Raw genomic sequence first — 20,337 nt, forward strand, 5'->3', positions numbered from 1 at the left:
CACAAAAACTGCTGCACCAATCAAATCACTTGAATTGATGTGACGTCACATCTTTAATCTGATTGGTTTGTTTTATAAACATGATATCATCATAAAACCTGGTTTCAATTGCTTGAATCATAATTTCTCATTATAATGACATTACCAAGGTACAGTAAATAGAAACCAGTTCATTTTTATTCATCGTGTAATTAAAAATCATTAACTCCGTCTTTGTGAAATTTACAACAATACAACTAAAATCTACAAGTAGAATCTCTGCGAAGGAGCACATGATAATATTGACACACAGAAGTGAAATATGACTTTCCCTTTATCAGCTGTTTTAAAAATATCCTGTATAGACATGTCTGTAACCTAATCCAGGCTTGCTTAGCATATAGGCTCACTGGAAACCCCAAAACAGCTGATGAAAAGAGGTCAAGTTACCACAAGAAGAAAACCAAATCAATTTTTATGTTTTCAATTTACATACAAAACTATCAAATCTATTTCCAAAAATATGATGCACCATTCAAATAAAAAGTTTTTACAAAATATTTACCCGTAAAAATTAGTTCTGAAAACCACAGTGTTCATATGATTTATAAATAAAATGCTGTTTCTAATCCTCTACACTTTTATTTTGGACCAATTCAAATGGATCCCTGATCGACGAACTCAAATATTTTTGTTGTTCTTTGATTTCAGCTAAATGAAACTAAAGGTAGTGAAAAAATTTAGATTTAATTATGTTACTACCCCAAGAATATATCTGAAAAATTAAAGGAAATACATTATTGAAATTCCACATTAAATCCTAAACATCACCCGGTGAATACGAAAGGAGCAGGGGAGCCTACTCATAGGTCGATTTTACTCAGATACAGCCCAATTTAGGAAACACTCTCCTGTTATTAGAATCGATGATTCTCAGCAGGTTTCTCGTCACGTATTCACCTCGTCAAAATTAGTCAAAACTTTAATTACCATAACATTTACTTTCAATTAGTCGATGCGCCATTTCGAGTATCTTTCCCATCAAATGAAGAGTTCTTCTTAAAGGAATGTCTTTTTTTATTTGTCTTATCGAGTGCTGAATCAGCAGAATTCGGTAAGCCTGCTTGTATTTTAGGCAATATTTTTACAGCAGCAGTTTTTTTGACAGGGCCTTTTCGAGCATCCAGGATCCGATGGTTATCTGGTATTCCATAATGCCTGTGCGTAAGAAAAAGAAAATATTAATGAATTGTAAATAAAAAACTATCAGCTGATTTTTGTTTGTTGACGGGCTTTTCAATGCAGTGCTTCAATAAATAAATCCTTGCGAGTTGTAACTTGTTGAAATCGTAAAAAAGATTTCGAATTTTTTGATCAAACAGCAGCAAATCCCATACCTATTTTTAACGTTGTTATGATTGAAACTTTTGTTGCTGAACTTTACTCCGGGTAATGGCGAAACCTTAAACAGAACAAGTAAATACAGGCATGCATCGTGACCTAAAGAAAATTTTAGTATTATATAAAATTTTAATCATGACCAAACACATATATAACTTTTTTTCTGCAAGTCATTGTCAACTGAAATTTAACTGAAATCTCTTTTGTCAACTGATGTGAATATACACCCATCGTTCCTTAGGGTAGAAAATTTTAATTTCGTCAATTTAAAAGCCCATTCGGGATGGCAGCGAATCGTCTCCATCGAAAAGAAAAAGGTTCAGAAAGAACAGAAGACACTGAACTTCAAATGGAGGAAGAAAAAAACATCACTGATCTGATAATTTCATTTTCTCATTAGTATTTGGCTCATTTTTTCATTCCCAATTGCTAATTAAGAGATTATGCGTCTAATTATTCTCCCATTCTGGGTCGTCCAATGGTAAGCAGGGGTTGAATAATTCAAATAAACAAATCTTGGTTCAGCCTCTACTGCTCTTACTCTTCATGAAGTGAAAAGGTAGAGGCCAAGACTTAGCCATATGCTATTATGAAATTGCTCCTACAAACATGTAAACGTAAAGCACTTTTTAGGTGGTCAATTCGAAAATATAGTAAAGATAATTAAAGTAACAGATTGCATGTTATTCGCTGGCTTTCCCAACAGGTCAGACTATCAATGGAGCCATTACAGAATTTGCACTATTTTAAATAACGGACATATTATAGATGTGTTACAGGGAAGATGCTTCTTACATTTCCTCTGGTGGAATTTGTCATGCTTGATTGTTTACCATCTAATATCGTCTATAAGAAAGTTATCGAATAATAAATTGTATGAATTTGCACTAGTAATGTTACACTAAGAAGTACTGAGTTTTACATAAGCTATAGTAAACTAAATTTCAAACAATATTTTTTCGCACCCGTTGAGAATTGATTAATCATTCTTTTGACAACACAGACCACTTTTCTTGACCACACCCCTTTCTCACTGCCACAGTAGAAGAGGTAGGTATTTTTAGTCGCATATTGCTGAGAGTTTTAAAATTCTAAATAACTTTTCTACGGGGAAATCACTCTTCTCATTCTTTCCGATAGGTTTTTCGAGAAAAATAAAACGAAGTTTCCGTCCTACCTTTTCTCACATAGACTACTGGGAGTGTGGCCTTACTAATGAGAATTTTTATTAAAAATAGGCTGACAAATTGTGTAAAGTTAAATACGATATCGTTAATATTGCATTTTTCTCGAAATAAGGAGGAATAGTCTACCCAGCTTGAGAGAGAGGCAACAAATTATTGATCAATGAAACGAAAAGCTCAAGCAAGGACCTACTTTATTTAACTCCAGCTTATACTTTGCTTTTTCTTCATTGATTCGAAACAATTCCTGCAAGTGAAGATGACGTCATTATTAAAAGCATCGTAATCATTATTAAGGGAATTCATGACGATAATGTTTCAATGACGGTTGAGAAAAAATATATTGCTTCTCCATGAAAACCCCTGAAGTCCATTGAAATACAAGATTTTTAAAATGTTTTGTTTTCAATGAGATCGTTAATACTATGTGTTGCAACATCGTAGTAAAAAGTTGCCTGAAAATATCTAAATGAATAAATACGAGACAGTATTTTGATTGCAATTCTAAAAGAGGCGTGATCAATTACGAAAAACCAATATATAATTGATTGAAGAGTTCTGATACTTTTTAAAGGGGTTACCTGTGATTCTGAGTCCAGCCTCCATTCAACATCTCTAAGATTCCCTTCAAAATTTCGTTTTTCTTTTTCAAGTTGACGTAGCAAATTACGGAGGTCCGTCTAAAAAAAAGCGAAAGCTTAAGGAAATGATCAGATGCTTTGAGATCTTTGGCCGCAGATTCCTTGCAAGGTATTAAGAAAAACTTCAAGGTATTAAGAAAAACTTCCAGGTATTTTTGCCAAATTCATTGCCAAAGTCGAGGTTTTCTATAAATAATCTTTAAGGATCTAAAAATTGTCATATATGCACTCTTTTTTTATCACAACAACTTTATAGTAACAAGCATTCTAACAAATGCCCAAATATAGATATAATTTTTTGAACAAAATGTAACTCATGATTTGTAAAATCAGTTTTCCTCATAGGGTTTCCAGGTAATCTTACATCATTTGCCTTTGGTGATGAATGGAATTCTGAAAAAGAGAAGTAAGTGTTATTACAAAAATTAAAATAATTAATTTCCAAAATAGAAGAAGAAGAACATAAAAACCTTAAAAATGAAACCCCGAAAAAAATCAATTTGGGAATTAAAAAAATACAGACCTGTTTCATTGGGTTCAATTTCGGCTAACTGTTTCATTTTTTCTCTCATTAAATCAATCTGTCTCAATAATTCTTCATTTATTTCTGACTGTGCCAAATATTTGCGTCCCCAATCACAGTCTAAAAAATAAATATTGAGCTTTATGAAGTCAAGGAAGAAATTTGGTCGATGTTTTTGAAATAACAGGCCATCACCAAAAATACGGAAATGCTGAATTTCTATTGAATACAATTCATACAATTCTTTAGATGACGATCAGACTGCACTAAGTTGGAAAGGTATAAATGACATTATGTACCATTTGGATCATTTGAAACACTGGCAATTTGTTCTTCCAAACAATTCAAATTCTTCTCAATTTCTTCATTCTCCCTTGAAATATTTTTTCTGGAAAACATCAAAAATGTAAAAAGAAAGGAATTAAACATTGCGATTTTGCAATGCTGGTTTTATTTATAAGGGCTAGATGATTTTGTTTTTTAAGTTGATTTTCTTTGTTAATATTACAAGCTCCTGAGTATCAAACTGAAATAGGATTGGATGTGGAGCAAGGATTGACGAAAAAGGAAAGTAAATATATTGTCTGAACACGATAAAAGAATACGAGGTATAAAATATGTGTTGGATATGAGAAACGAGAATATGTTTTGTTCGCATTGGGTTTATCTACACTCCAAGATGAAAAGATTTTAAAATGTCTTACTTCATAGAAAGTTCATGCTCCAAAGTGAAATTCAATTGTTCAATCTCAAACTCATAGTTTGACATAGTCTCCTATAAAAAGATGAAGAGCTTTAAATACAATTAATATGTACAAAGTTTTGGCTTATATATCATCATTTTAGTAGTAAAAGTTTCCAAGTCAAAAACAGTTATTTCATATTGTGTCATGAAATAGACGACTATGATGAAGAGCAACTAATATATTATTGAAAAGTAATTGAAAAAGTGTGAGATTGGTGACCTAAAAAATTAATAACAATAACATTTGTGTGATCTGGTGTGATAGATCGTGTTCAAAAAAGAATGACATTTTTGTTGTTTTTTGTTGATAAATTTCAAACAGCTATGATTTGTGATAAATTGTGGCTATCAAAAAAAGAAAAAAATCCCAAAAGAGGAATATACTAAATTTTTTGTTCCGAAAAGAACGAAGTCTGTAGTGTAATTGAGCGGCGTTTAAAAAGCGTTTGAACTGTGTGAAAAAATGCGGCTAATTTTCACTGCGGCTAACCATGCAAAGCCCACTTGAAAGCCCTATAACTTCTTTACGGATGAAGGAAGCAAGTCAAGATTTTGGGGATACCCTGGTAAAGGACTGAAGAAACCATATCTGTGAAGAATTGTGGCTCAAGTCATTAAATTTGTGAGTATTTGTGGCTTATTTTTGAAAAACAATAACCTTTGACAAAAAGCATGTTTTACTTAAAGGATAATGTGAAATTTAGCGGGAATTATTGGAAAATAGTCATTTCAGATATAGAACTATGATATTTGATCAAAATTTAACCCAAAATGTGAAATTTTGTGGCTTTAAAGACATTGTCTTTGGTAAGTAAATATTAGCTTATTTAGTATTACATTAAGTTTAAAAAATTAAATTTATCAACCATCAGAGCAGTTGAAAATTTTTTTTTTTTATGGATTTAGTGAAGTTCAGTGGCTACTCAAATTTTATGCGATACATCTTCTCACATCTCTTGAAAGAAAGTGATAAAATGTGGTTTTCTATGATAAACAGGTGTTTTTAACAAAAACCACTATCTTTCCCAGAATCCTGCCAGAGCTAAAAGTTAATTTTTGCACATATAGGATCAAACATTTTTTTACATATTAAATCAACTGTATTTATGGTGTTAAAAGTGATTATATGTGGCTAATTTAACATATTTTTATAAGCTACATTTCTTTAAAATTGGAAACATTATTATCCTGACTTTACTTTTAGAAACCTTGGTTTGTCAAGGGATTGTGAGAAAGTAAATTCTTATCATATTTTGTGAATGTAGGTGGCTACTTTAACGTGACTGCAAATATATTCTCTCTACCTATAAACCTTAGTGAAAATGTGTGGTTTTTCATCAAAAAATTATGTTTTTCAATAAAAACCACAATTTCTCCCAGAATCTTACCAGCTTAAAGGTTCAATTAAAACCAAATAAGAATCACATAACATTTTTGCAGCAATGCACACAATTTATTTTAATAAAAGTGATTAAGTGTGGCTAAAATTGAATATTCTTACAAGCAGGTTTGAAGGCATCTACAGTATTGGTTTAGAATTGGAAACATTACTATGCTGACTGTACTTTTAGAAACTTTTGTTTTATGTTTGTCAAAGGATTTGAGGAAGTAAATTCTTATTCCATTTTGTGAATTTAAGTGGAGAGTATATTCTCATTAATATAATTCTGTAATATTACCATTCAGTTTGACAATTTAATTTTCTCAGCAAAAAGTATTGAGTAGAATTGTAGAATTTTCAGAATTTTCAGCTTTAGCCACACTTTTTCACTTTATTTTTATTCTAGTGATATGATTTTTTAAAATCATTTTAAAAAGACAATTTCTATTCCTTAGAATCATTTCTGATAATTTTTTTGTTTTTATTTCAGGATGTCGCTGTTTAATCATTGAGGTCTTTGGCAAACATTTAGCCACATTTTTTCCTTCAAAATGACTATCAAGACTTTTCAATTGAGTTTGTTTAATTGTGGAAGGTTTAAAAATACTTTATATGACAAATTTCTCATCTTTTGAACTTGTTTTAATAGTAAATCATAGCGTCATCTTATTTATGTTATATTTTTTGCGATTTTTTACTAATTTTGGATAATTTTAGATAATAGAGAGTTTAGCCACATTTTAACCCATATTCTACACAACAACTGTGTTATAATATATCAACAGATAGCTTTTGTTCTATTCTTCTCAGTTCTTGAGAATTTTGTTTCTCAAATTAAATGTGCACAAGTGTGGCTAATAATTTGACAGGTCTGAAAAGAACGTTCGTATATGAAGCCGCATAAAATCCCAAAACAACTATTAGCTTGCTATGAAATTACAATGATGTGTTTTGTACAGCTTCTTAGTATCCCTCTACTAAGTTTATGTTATTGTGATTGATATGTGAAGTGATGTGGCTTAGTTTAAAAAAGTAGGGTAATTTACCCTTAAAGTGGATTTTAACCACAATTTTTCACGTCTTTTGTTTCAATTCGAGTTTATTGATATCTTACCTCATAACCTTTCAAGAAACATATTTTACATAATATTTTCACAACTATTTTAGTTTTTATCAGTTAAGATAGTTTTGTAACTATTTTTAAGTTTACTTCAAAGACACCACAATATTTCACACTTTTGGTCAGAAATTGTTTCACATAATTATACTGGGCAATAGTATGGGGCATCTTCAGCTTAAATTCATAGATCTTTTGGTGATAGTCGCTTTTGTGTAAGAATGAGGCTAACTTTCCATAAACATACAAAAGAGTCATTTTTAGCCCCAATAATTCACACTTTGGAAAAGTTTTGCTTCAGGCAGCTTAGTGAAAGGGTAAAGAATCCTCTCCTAAAACTTTACAAGATCAAACCCATTTTTCGTTAATGTATGCAGGGGGGGTGAAGCAGTTAGTACAAGACATCATGCCTACTAACTGCTTTCTCGGAAGAAGTTAGTAACACCACCACCTTGGTACACTTAGTACAGTTAGTACTAACTGAAATTAGCCTTGAAAAAGGCTTTTTGACCTTCATAAATTCAATAAAATCAAATAAAATAAAATTTAATATCTTAAAAATGATTCAATTTTCCATAGCTTTCAATAGGAAAAAACAACATTTTAGAAAATCAAATTTCTATTGCAACCAGCAAATTGTTTTTAATATTTGAAAAAAAAATTTCGAAAAATTTGAAAAAAAAATCTACTTCCCCAAAATCTTTTTTGGTAAAATATTGTCTTTTTTTTTAATTTTCTCACAAAATCCTATTTTTTACACAGTTAGTACCAAAATTTGGCAAACTTTTAGCAGGGGACCACCCTTTTTTGCAGTTAGTGCATCTGAGTACTAAGTGACTTTATCCAATTCATATGGCACACCACCACGGTACTAACCGGCATGATGTCTTGTAGTAACTGCTTCACCCCCCCTGATGTATGTCAATTTTCTCAAAACTAAGGTTTTTTGTGAATTTTCATTTTGTCATTCTTTTTTGAACACGATCGATAGACAAATAAGGCATTTTTTAACCTGAAAGTTAAAATCCAAAGTTTGGTGTTATAATGCCGTTTGAATTTTATGGTTTAAATCTTAATTACTTAGTGTTAAACTAAGAAAACTAAATTTGATTTCATATCTTTTGTTTCGAGCTGTCACTCGATTTATATTTGGTTACTTTATCTTCCCAGAACACTTGCTTAAAAGGAATGAGGATCCGAAGTTCAGAGGGTTATCAAAAATCTCTAGAATTTTTGCCTGGGACCTGAAGCTGAGATCATATAGCGAGCATAATCATTCAGGCATCCAGGGAAGACTTTTAACCAGGTACCGTGAGTGGTCCTAAATCCGACAGCCCTGCCTAATTCCGACACCCCAAATAACTGTTATGAAAAAAATTATATGTTTACAAACATTCCTTCTCCAAGTTGAACGATAAACTATTGCAAGGACTTTATAATGTCAAGATGTCAATTAATGTGATCAAAAAAGTGTGAGTTGTAAAAATAATTATATACTTCTACTATTATTCTGAATCTGTTGCTCGTGTTTTAAAACGTTAACAATTTTGTAATAAAAAATTATGTTTTGTACAAGAAGCAATTATTGTAATTTGGTTCAAATCAATGTGTATCAAATCTCTCAGTTTAGTTGACACTTTGGTATCTTTATTGCGTCACAGCGAAAGGTTTTTTTTTATTTTAGTTTGTATCTTTGAAAGACCCCATCGGATTTAGGCAGGGCTGTCCGATTTAGGACCACTCACGGTAGCATCTGGAGCCTAATCTTAATGCAGTTATCTTGATTGTTTTGGTATGGAATATTTTCTTTACAAAACATTTTTGCCTGGGAATTTGCAAACAAACTTCAAATTATTTGAATAACTTTTGAATTCAAAATTATTACACAAAATTTTCTAAATTCTTAAGAAATCTTTATGATTCACAGTACTTCTTTGTAAATTAGAATAGAATTACAACAATGATTGATTAATTTACTAAGATCTATTTTTATTATAAAAAGAAATTTTGAGATTTGACATGTTTTCATTTGCCATGTTTTATTTGACATTTACATAATTGGGGAATTTTAATCAATTTCTTTAATAAAATATCTTATAATAAATTGCCACCGCCTAACCGCCTGGGATTAACATATACCGTGAGATTGGGTAACTTGCATCAGTGGAGGCTAACATGCATACCCCTCAAATGAAAGACCTGGCTGGTCATTAAAATACAACTACCCAGCTCTATTCTACCATTTTTGTTTTGATTTAATTTTGTATTTTAATGACCAGACAGCTCTTTCATTTGAGGGCTATGCATGTTAGCCTCCACTGATGCAAGTTACCCAATCTCACGGTAACGAGCGAGCATTTAACTTGCCGCACAAGTGACGTCAAACGCTCCATCGTTTTGCCACTAATTTGTTCTTTTTTGTTCCAGACACTCGCATGTGTTCCACTACAGATTTTTTTCATATTCCAATTTAAAAGGGTTTAGGACCATTTACGGTACTTGGTGAGAAAGAGAAATCGTGTATTTTTTACCGTTCATTAACTCAAATTAAATGACTTTGGAGATTTGGTGAAATGGTGGCTGAATTGCCGTCCCATTTTTTGTCAGATAGTCCCAAGTTAGAGCAGTTGACGGTAGCCCCCTCTGTTCGGATTTTGCCTGCGCTGCGGCCACATGTCATGTGGCAGAATACTACACACGCCCTAGCAAAACTGCCTCTGACGTTGACAGGATACAGGAAAAGTTTGCAATCCCTTATCAAAAGTGATTTTCCGATTTACATTTTGCTTTGAACAGAAGCTGATATATAAGGCGATGGAGCAGCAGCACAAATTTGTCGAACAAAATTGTGTTATCAAAATGATCTAACCACAAACTTTCCGCAGCCCATTGATCGAACACTCGCTATTTTTTAAAAAATCTTGGAGTTCTAATAATTTTTTTACTGTACCTTTACTCGTTGGATGGAGTTTGATTGGTTCGACAATAAGTTCATCTGATCAGCGCAGACGGGTCGGTGTCTGGACTCAACTAACTAACTGACTGATTGATTAGCTATCGATTGATTGGCTAGCCTGGTTCAAATGAAGTGAAAACAACAAAGAAATGCTTACCCAATTTAGAAATCATGGCTTCTCTCTACAACATCTTGGTATTTTGAAAATGAACAGTTTTTAAAGAACTATAAAGGATAACCAGATCGTGGTGTGGTTGCTAGATTTTTTTTGTGATCAACTCTGATTACCAGCTCCATGTCAAAAAAGCACGAACTTTTTCTTATTGTCACATGTTTTTGAAATCGAAAGTGTCTCCAATTGCGTCCGTTCGAATATCAAGACGCCATTTTCCCGGGAGAGGATAATCAATGTTTAGAAAAAGGGGTTACGCGCGCTCCAGAACGCTTAAGTACGTTCCTCCACTCTGTTTGCGTTGCAAATAATATTGAGGTAATCCAGGATAATCACGACGATCGGCGAAAAATTTAAGGCTAGTGAAAATACGTTATTTTATTGGTTGAAACTCACTAGCCTGTTACATTTTTCGGCCGTTTTCGTGATGATGCCGATTTGCTAGTTAACCTCGCAAATATTTAGAGTGTAGAGTCTTGAGAAGCACTAGTGAAAGGTGAAAACAACAGCTTTTTAATTGGATATTCTTTTTCCGGGAAATCTGTTAGACAAAACTAGAGTGCCTTTTCTGGGTAAATATGTCGGGGGAAAGTGACGAAAATCATAAGAATTAAGGCGACAACATTTTTCCTAGTTGAAAAAACTTTTATTTACCTGTTTTTTTATCCCCAGCCGAAAATTTTACAACAGCCTCGGGATCTATAAAGTCCAAAATATCTGAAAAGTACATTGGTCAAAGGGAATGTAAAAAGAAATTCCAAACTACCAAAATTCTAAAAATTTAAAAAAATCCCGAAAATCGAGTATATTGCACCGGCCCAGGGAGCGGGGGTACCTTTTTTCACCTTCACGAGTCCCAGGTAAATGCCGCAAAAACACATTTCAGTCCCATTCAGGTCGCTTCTTTTCAAAAGAGAGTCCCACGAACGAAGAGCCAATTTTTCGAACCTCTCGCTGAGAGAGCGGAGCAGCCCTTTTACCAACCTCGTTCCCTGCGTATTATCAGCTTTTTATGCTTCACACTGATAGCGCCCTTTTACTTCCGCCTTGTAGTTTCGAATGTTTTTATTCGAAAATCTAATTCGAACGTTATAGATTCGAACGAAAATATTCGATTTTAGTGTTTGCATCTTTTGACAAAATAGAGAAGCATTTTATCGATCCCAGAAGCTTTGTTTCGCAGTGAGGGGTGTTGCAGATTTTTCAGAGATGTATTTGAAAGTTTCTAGATTGATAATTGAAAATGCAGATGGTGTACAGTATTATTTCGATAGAGAAGAAACCACCCTTCATCATTGGATTAATCAGATTGAAAGCACTGAGTCTTTTTCTATGTTTTTGTTTCGATATGCATGGAAAAGAAAAGCAGAGGAAAGGAGTTCCATGATTGAAACGTATGCGTTGGTTGTAATTAATAATGGTTAAAAAAGACAACATTTTTGAAACAGTAAAACATTGTGAATAATTTCTTGATTATCGTCAAGCCGTAGACTAATGATTAATGATTGTTGAGATTCTTAAAAAGTCAAGGACGTACCTTTGTCGCAAACGAGAGAATTGGGAGAGAACTTTTATAAATATCGCTCGTCATATGGTTTTTAAATACAAGACATTACATTCAGTTACATTTCCCTTATTATGTTATCAGAAATCTCGCATATTGGCAAACATTCAAGAATCTCAAATTTTTTGTATGCAGTGATGAAAAACTGTTTGGCTTCACACGGACAATACCAAAAGCTGAAAATATTTGGATCATGTCAAGTAGTTTTATAAATTTCTTAGTTCATCAGATTTGATTTTAGTGTATTTTATGGAAGAAATCCAAATTAAAAGTTCATCTGAAAATATTTTTGTTGCGTTTTCCCCCTTTCCCTTTGTCTTTGACACTTCCTACTCCGAAAGTCATCTCTTCGACTGTTTTTGATTTGATTTTTCTTAGACAGGCCTGTCTGTTGTTGTTAAGTACTGTATGAAGATTTAACTTGAATATGAAACTCTTTACCTTGAAATTTTGTCTTTTGAAATTTTGAAATTTTGTCACAATTTATAAACCACAGTAATGTCTATGGTTAAAACCAAGAACCAACAAGCAAACTGTATCTTTTACTCTTACTAGGTTCTTAGTAGGGGAAGGGCTAATTGTTGGAGGGGTTGGAAATTTTAATTCTAAAAACCCAAAAATAAGCTAAAATCAGTCTTTATAGAGCAAAATAAGGAGCCTTCCTTCCCTCTGTCAGCTGAAAATACCTGATAAGGTCCGGGGGTTGGAAGATTTTCGTTTTGGAGCAATCTCATGATTTAAAATATAAAGCACTGAGGATCCTTCACTTGCGATCGGAGTGATCTGAGGATTTAAAAATTGATACGAAAATTGATGTCATGTAGTCATACACGAAGTCTGAATTTTGAAAGTGGTTGAGCGATATATAGGAACTTAGTCGACCGCGAGCACATTATACCAAAGGAGACGCGCTGCGCGCGTAATTACAAGGTCTCAAAAGAAGGTTGTCTATTGCTCATTCCGACATCGACTTATAACCTGACTGAAATTCGAGCCGTTACTAGCAACCCTGCGGGGCCCAAGGCGCTGAGTATGCACCCGGCACAGTGACAAGCCGTTACTAGCAACCCTGACCCTACCTAACTGATAGATAATCAATTCCAAACAACAAAACCCCCGGAAGATTTAAAATGTCGGAATGAGCAATAGACAACCTTCTTTTGAGACCTTGTAATTATCCTTTTCCCATTTTTTTCCCTCTCTGATTTTCCAACAGATCTTTTGCATGCACTCCTCGGCTCGTCTTTCCATTAGCAAAAAACTCACAGAGTGAATAACAAAAGAAGCTGCAAGGTTCACAAGTAAGTAAGGTTCGTCTTTTAAAGTTGATTGTTCTATTATTCTTTCAAAAATTGTGAATATTTGGATGTGCAAAAGAGTACAGCAGGAGTTAAAGGATGAAGGAGGCTTTGCGCCGCTGCTAATATCGTGTCCTATATTGTGTCCTCAAGAAGGGAAATATGGGTTTCGACTGTTTAAAAGGGTTTTGATCGCTAGGTTGTAGGTGGGCTTCCACTGCTAGGTTGGGTTTCGACCGCTGAAGTTGGGCACTGCTGTTCTACTCAGGCAAAATTGTTAAGACAACACACACAGTGTAGACCTAAACTTAAATAGCGTATACTAAACCACCATTTTACCTTTATTATTGTTTTTTGCAGGACGTCAGAAACTAAGTTACACACCATTTATCGCGCGCACAGTCAAACAATAAAGTCGTGACGTAATCCCCAAGAGTCGTATCGTTAGCTGAAATGGATTTCAACAAAAATAAATTCTCGGTTTCGTCAACACGAACTCGGCCAGAAAATATATTATGAAAAATTGCGATGTTCTGATTGGAAGAAATATTTCCGACAGAATAAACCAATGGGCATACATGACTCACAAAACATAATTCGATAATTGATATAGCACTTATTATAAACGATTTCGAAAAAGTTGTCAGAAACAATCATACTGAAAATATGTATTTGTACATAGAACAATACACCATATCTTAATACCTTGATAGACATAAAAATAATTAACATTTGCTTTTGTATCATTAAGTAAACCATAATTCCCAAAAGACAAAAGTTAGTGATAAGAAAATATTAACAAAATCATCGTTACGGATTAAAAAAAAGTTATACATATTTACTGTACGTGTTTTGTTGAGAAAGTGGTGATGATGATAGAGAGGTTGAAAGCCGTTTGAATGTGTGTTGGAGAAGATAAATTGAAATGAATTTGTGGAATGTGACATTAATTTTACACTTAGAAGTTTAGTTAGTGTCTGGCATAAATTTGAATTATCCTGTATAGTAAATTAGATCTCATCAAATCTGATTCGTTTAAGACATTTCCCATTTTTGACTGGTCAAAGGTGAACGCAGTTGGCTATTCGCATACATTATAAAAATCATTTCGAGACAAAAATGGTCAGTTCTTATAGCTCAAAACAAAAGAAGCTTATTAACACGTAGGAGAGGAGCTAAAATGCCGAGAGTACTTTTTAATTTTGGTACAGAAACTATCGGCTTCTTTTGGCTTCTTTTTCATTGCTTTTTCGTGACCCGGGGGGGGGGGGCTGTCCTTGACAGCCGACGGAGACGTGCCGCTGGAATTTGAAAAGAGGACCCTGCCAGATAAGAATTTACGGAAAATTGGGACCCTATCAAAACGAAAAATTTTTCTTATAAAAATAGATGGAAAATATAAAGATTTTCTAATTTCCACCCTGAAAATTGTCTAAAATAACCAGAAGTCAACCCTGTCAGATTCACATGAAAATTAGTAAATTTGGGACCCTGTCAGATATCTTCAGAGCCTAAAAAATGGACCCTGACCAGTGGCACTTCCCCGTACGTTTTTTTGCCGAGGTGCCTTCCCCGGGTTCGTGATCTACTGGTACGTAAAATACTGCGTCAACATTTGAATCAAAACTTAGGACAGAGGAGTTGCTGAAACTGAAACTGTCGATATTGTCGATAATTCTAATAAGCTCGGCAATGAACGTTTTGCCGAGAGGATTTTGGCAAATGATGTGAAAAAATAAACCAATGCTAAGATATCGGCCAAAAACGTATTTCTAACGTTAAAATTAAGAATTTCGAAACAGCACGTCAAAAAGACGATTTAAACAACGTGGCCATTTTAAAGACACTAAAAATATTTCAAAATCCTAAATCTACGTCTATAGTCTAAATTTGGTGTTGATTTTATTAACAGAATTGAAATTATGGCCGTTTGACAATACTGACGTCATTTGATTGCTCGGAATGAAGTGTTTCGTCGACCTCGTTCCCCGCGTATTATTAACTTTTCGATGCTTACTGATAGTGCTAGATTATAATAGCGAGATTATGTGTCTGGAATTCTTTACGGCTACGGCTAGGCGAGGGAAATAGCGAGTAAGGCAATTAATGGTGGGTGAAAGCAATCTCGATATTTGACGTGCATTATGTCGACTTTGCTTATACGGTTTTTGATCGTTTTCCCGCACAGAGCAACCGTAGCCGTAATTCCCTAGCATTAGCGAGTTTATGTATGTGTGTTTTTCAGCGACGGAGACGGTAAGGTTCTAATTTGAGTAGATCCTGACCAGCTGAGGACGACGGTAAATCAGCACTTTTACCGTCCTCGATTTTGCGGGGCGGAATTGCGGGTTTTTCCAAATCGCTTCAGTCACTCTACCGTCCTCAAAAGTGCAAATACATAAACTCGGTATTGTCTGTTTTGCGAACGCGTAAGATTATACGATTATGTAATTCAAAAAGAAAACGTCAGATTTCATTTGTTCTTCGATTTTGAAATCATTGCATTGCAGTGTAACTTTGTAATGTCAGATTTTTTATGACGTATTGTTTAGAGTATTTCCCCCTTTGAAAGGGGGAACTCGCATCAGCCAACACCAGGGTATTCTCTGGCGTCCATAAGTAACCTAAATAAAGCCTGGGATACACGGGAACGAGGTTGGTGTTTCTTTAGTGTGTTTCACGATGACTAAAACGGTTTTTGGCTGTTATTTTGATTGGCTTGATTTAAAATTTTCCTTAGTACTGCCACACCCATGTGTCACAGCCTCGCTTGGACCCCAACATACTGGAAATTTGTCCCCGGTGGGAAAATACCCTACAACCTCAGCCCACTTGTAAATTGACATTTAGTTTTCAGCATTCGAAATTCAATTTAAAAATATTGCACTTGATCCCCACTGAATGTTTTATATTTCGATAGAACTTTTTATCCCCACTATGTCCACTATGAGAATTCCACCGGGGCTGTGAGACAGGGGTGTACTTTCCAAAATCTCTTGTTAAAACGCTTGATTTGACCTTTATGCGAATTTAAGGAACAATGTTTTTGAATCTTGAGTCAAAGGTCTACAAGTCTGAAGTTTCATGTTAAAGCCTAGAGCTTCTATATTCTTCTACAAACTCTACATTCCAGTATAATAGCTTAGAACATTTAAGATCATTTTTTGTCCTCCAAGGATAGTGAATTCCGTTTTAAACCGAGTATTTTTTCCATAATTGTAGCTTAGACTTTATGGGCTTAAGTTTGTAGTGTTTGTTAAATTTGTCTGAAACCCAAGGGAGGTCGGGGGGCACTTAGGCAAAATTGGGTAAAGGGACGTGCCACTGGTCAGGGTTCCATTTTTAGGCTATGAAAATATCTGACAGGGTCCCAAATTAACTGATTTTCAAAATTTTAATCTGACAGGGTCGACTTTTGGTTATTTTGGCCAATTTTCAGGGTGGAGATTAGAAATTTTTCGTCTACTTTCAGTCATTTTACCAATTTTCAGGGTGAAAATCCAAAAGAAATTCGACTTTTCGTTCTGACAGGGTCCCAGATTAAACAACCATCATATCTGACAGGGTCCACTTTTCAGACTCCAGCGCATGTCCCCGTCGGCCATCAAGGTTAGTGTCCCCCCTTTTGAAATTTGAAATTGTCCTTTGAAATTAGACCCTTATAGGGCAAAGAAAATTTAGCCAAATTTGAGTAAATTTGGGTGGAAAATCAACTCTTACGTTTATTAAAAAATGTTGAATTACCTTTTTGAGGCAAATTATGATCAGATTTTACACATTTCGTTTTTTTTTTCTTTTAGCTTTTTCATTTCAATTTTTCGCTTTTTAAATTCTACAAAGGTGGGTTTAACAGGATATATAAAATTTTCGGTCTCGCGAAACTTTCTGACCGCGAAAGTTTCTGCCCTTAAGGTAAATCCTACTAAAATTAAGGTCACCTAAGTTTTGGCCGATAAGGTATTGGCTGGCAAAATTAAGAAATACAAATATTTTTTGGCAAATCAACATATTACATGAAAACTTACTCTCAGGTTTAGGAAATAGGAACGAAGACAATTTTATACCGCCGTGTTTTTACCAATTTTTTCTAACTTTTTGGCTCTTTTTTCTGACTTTCCTAGAAATCAGGAGATATTTTGAGTGATTGATCCCTCGAATTTTCCAGCGTCGTATTACTTTTAGCGATATCGTTTTCACCTCAAGAAAAGCTATCCTTAAAAGATCAGGACTTCAATTTTATTAGGAATACACTTTAGAGATTTCGGCCGAAGATGTAAAACGTCAAAGAAATTTCAAACAAATTTTGCTGATTTCGTCATATATGATGTCACTTTACAGCAACATTTCCTGAAAATTTAAAGCTAAATCATAAGTATGAAGGATTTTAAGAATCCCCTTGCCTACTTTGCCTACTTCGCAAAACTCGATTTTCGCCAATCGTCAATTTTTGAATTTGTTTTTCTCTAGGTTTCTCGTTTGTTTTTTTAATCATATACATGGTGTAACCCTGCTTTTTTTCATCCGTCTACCTAACGGGAATGCCAAATGTACTCTTGTTGTAGTTTGTTCACCTTTGATTCGTAAAAAAATGGTGAAAGTTTCTTCTCGTGCATTTCTTAAGAACCTGGTTTGACTACTTATAGAAATATCATTTCAATTTGAAAAAATGGTGTTCGAAAAAGGATGTGGCTGCAAAAACCATGATCCGGCTTCAATATGTAGTAACTTCCTGCGAATAGGTTCTAGCGAGATCACAGCTAACGAGGTTAAAATTATGAAAGAGCGTGGTGCTATCACTTGTAAAACTGTGCGTGTTTGTATGGAATGTAAAGATCGATACGGGGTAGCACCACCAACAAATACAGAAGAAGACATCGTTCAAAGTATCTTGAAAGACATAAAAAATATACGTAAGGAAGGTCCCCTTGACCTTGAACGATTGGGAGACTACGACGTTCACCAGTGGCTTGGAAAAAGGCCAAAGACATTGGTAGAAAATTTGAAAGTATTCTGTGGTATTGACTTCTTGGGGGGGGGGGTTCAGGGGTCTTAAATACCGTCATACCGACAAAATTTTGGGTCATATACCGTAATACCGTCGGTGAAGGAAGCCTAATACCGATACCGATAAAATATTTATGTTTTTTTTCAAAAATAATGAATTTTCAGTTATTAAATCTATTGTGTAGTAAAAAAATAGAAACAGTACATACAAACAAGTCTTGTACTTTATGAGGCCCGCAAATTTTTTTTCCGTGAACGGACGGAAGTATCTTCGACGGTCAGAAGTATCATCTTTTGACGGCCCATTTTCCCTTTCCTATCTTCCACCTTATCTGTTTTTTCTACTTTCTGAGACTTAGTTTCTCATTTCTGACTGAGTTTTCATACCTGTCAATCATTTGTCCATCAATTTCGACCTGTCTAATTTTCGCACCGAGTGGGATTCGAACCACCACCAAAGAAAGACCTTCAGATTCGGAAACCAGCGCTCTATCCGTTGAGCCAGAAAAAATGCACGCTCGCCACCCTCAACGGGGGAAAAGAAGTAAAAAGGGGGAAAAAAGAAGTTGCGCAATCGCTAGCAGAGGGGATTCATTTTAATTAATAGCGCCTTTGGTCTGGCGGCGCGAAGGAAGGTAAAATGGTGGCGCGAAAGAGTTTCGCACTGCAATTGCCGAAGTTCGCTATATCATTGTTGATATCCTGGCGTACCAGAAGTTCATTATTCTTTGTCAGAGAATAATTCAATATCTGGATTTTTTTCTTAATGCAAATTAATTCCTTCAGAGACAGGGTAGTTCTTGCCAAATAACTACTTGTGGTTTGCATGTTACATAAAAAAACATTGAGCGTTTTTATCTAAACTATTTTATTTGTTTTATAGGTGGCCCTAGGGCCGGTCGACAGAGCATTGCACCTGTCTGAATGATATAGCGTACCTCGATAATAAGTCAAGTACGACTGGATATCGCCAATGACATATTTTGAAGAAGAGTGAACAATTAAATTGTTAACTTTTAAATGTGCTTTGCATAGTCAAATATGTTACAAGTAATAACTGTTTGTGGTGTGAAAATTTTATCAGATTGCTACACAACATTGTGTATTTTACGCTTGTTGATGTATTATCACTCCAGCTTGCTTGAATTTCGTCATTCGAAGTGGAAGACTGGAACTTTTTATTTTCGGTTGAGCTTTGAAAGATTGATCCACATCAAATTTATTATTTTAGTTTTTCATGCTATTTCAAATAACTTGTTACTGTAAAGTGATTTTGAAAAAATGATGAATGCTTAAAATATTTCAATTCAGTGTTTTCTATTACATTCGTTGAGGGATCTTTTAATAGATTACAAATGTCATGACTAGGAGTTGAACCCAGATTCCCTGCTTTCAAAGGCGTATCATAATTGTACTCTCTTGGCATTGAAAATCGAACCTTACAAAAGGAACTAGATAATTTTTACGATCGTAACTTCAGACTTTTCTGGTTCTATTGATTCGGGATATAGAAAATGTAGATCGTTTATAAACTTATTCTGAATAAGGCTTATACTTATCATAAGAGGAGCTGTAACAAGAGACTCTTCACTTCCAAGAGAGCCAATTTATAATTCTACAAATCATAAAAATTTCTTTAGATTATGTTATTCATGGAAGACTTTTCGGTTTCTATTTAAAAAATACAAATAAATTATTTACATTTATGGGCTACCGGTCCCCCAGAGACGTTTCTCCGTATTAGCCGCTCAAGGCGGGGGTATCACACGGGCCAAGGTGCTCATTGTCGCCGGCTACCAACGATTCCCTCTAAGTTTTGACATAACCATTTTCCCGAGCCAGGCAGCCTAATGTGTATATTATATTGACGGGTGCAATGTTCTTTCATAAACTTGACGTTGTTTACGAAAAAGTCTTTATATCATTCTAACGGATGCGATGCTTTTTCATAAACTTGACGTTGTTTACGGAAAAGTCTTTATATCATTCTAACGGATGCGATGTTCTTTCATAAACTTGACGTTGTTTACGAAAATGTCTTTATATCATTTCGACGGATGCGATGCTCTTTCATAAACTTGACGTTGTTTACGAAAAAGTCTTTATATCATTTTGACGGATGCGATGTTCTTTCATAAACTTGACGTTGTTTACGAAAAAGTCTTTATATCATTTTGACAGATGCGATGTTCTTTCATAAACTTGACGTTGTTTACGAAAAAGTCTTTATATCATATCGACGGGTGCAATGTTCTGTATAGGCTAATCGTCAATGCATATTGGGAAGGACTTTACTATATCAATCCGACAGATAAAAATGATCTGTATATCGTGACCCTGATGGGGGTAGCTCAGTCGAACTATCACTTGCT

The 20,337-nt window shown here is 34.4% G+C and overlaps 2 protein-coding genes across 3 annotated transcripts in view; one reads left to right on the top strand and one right to left on the bottom strand.

Annotated features, from left to right (window-relative positions):
* Window positions 1-979: 979 nt before the first annotated feature.
* On the bottom strand, window positions 980-10,238 carry LOC136806963 (coiled-coil domain-containing protein 169-like). Its single transcript, XM_067063542.1, has 10 exons — window positions 10,085-10,238; window positions 4,433-4,503; window positions 4,028-4,116; window positions 3,729-3,848; window positions 3,570-3,598; window positions 3,146-3,244; window positions 2,758-2,811; window positions 2,176-2,226; window positions 1,377-1,441; window positions 980-1,197 (listed from the first exon to the last, which is right to left on the bottom strand). Exons 2-10 carry the CDS (start codon window positions 4,495-4,497, stop codon window positions 984-986), a joined length of 786 nt encoding a protein of 261 aa, XP_066919643.1. The 5' UTR covers window positions 4,498-4,503; window positions 10,085-10,238; the 3' UTR covers window positions 980-983.
* Window positions 10,239-12,865: 2,627 nt separating this feature from the next.
* The window catches only part of LOC136806988 (uncharacterized), a 52,516-nt gene continuing 45,044 nt past the window's right edge, over window positions 12,866-20,337 (top strand). The window contains exon 1 of one of the 2 annotated variants that reach the window (XM_067063564.1): window positions 12,866-12,964. The gene's annotated coding sequence lies outside the window, so the exon portion shown is untranslated. Of the gene's footprint in view, window positions 12,974-20,337 lie in introns of both variants that reach the window. The other variant, XM_067063565.1, reaches the window with a different exon arrangement.

The sequence above is a fragment of the Clytia hemisphaerica genome, unplaced genomic scaffold (genome assembly GCF_902728285.1).
Source record: "Clytia hemisphaerica strain Z4C2 unplaced genomic scaffold, Clytia hemisphaerica genome assembly, whole genome shotgun sequence".
Lineage (NCBI taxonomy): Eukaryota > Metazoa > Cnidaria > Hydrozoa > Leptothecata > Clytiidae > Clytia > Clytia hemisphaerica.

What these genes read in the sequence shown, in the direction of transcription:
- LOC136806963 (XM_067063542.1), bottom strand. Translation starts at nt 4,497, where the DNA reads ATGTCAAACTATGAGTTTGAGATTGAACAATTGAATTTCACTTTGGAG. An exon ending in TGTTTCAAATGATCCAAATG is followed by an intron (nt 3,849 to 4,027) that starts GTACATAATGTC and finishes TTTATTTTTTAG; the next exon opens with ACTGTGATTGGGGACGCAAA. An exon ending in AATTGAACCCAATGAAACAG is followed by an intron (nt 3,599 to 3,728) that starts GTCTGTATTTTT and finishes TCTCTTTTTCAG; the next exon opens with AATTCCATTCATCACCAAAG.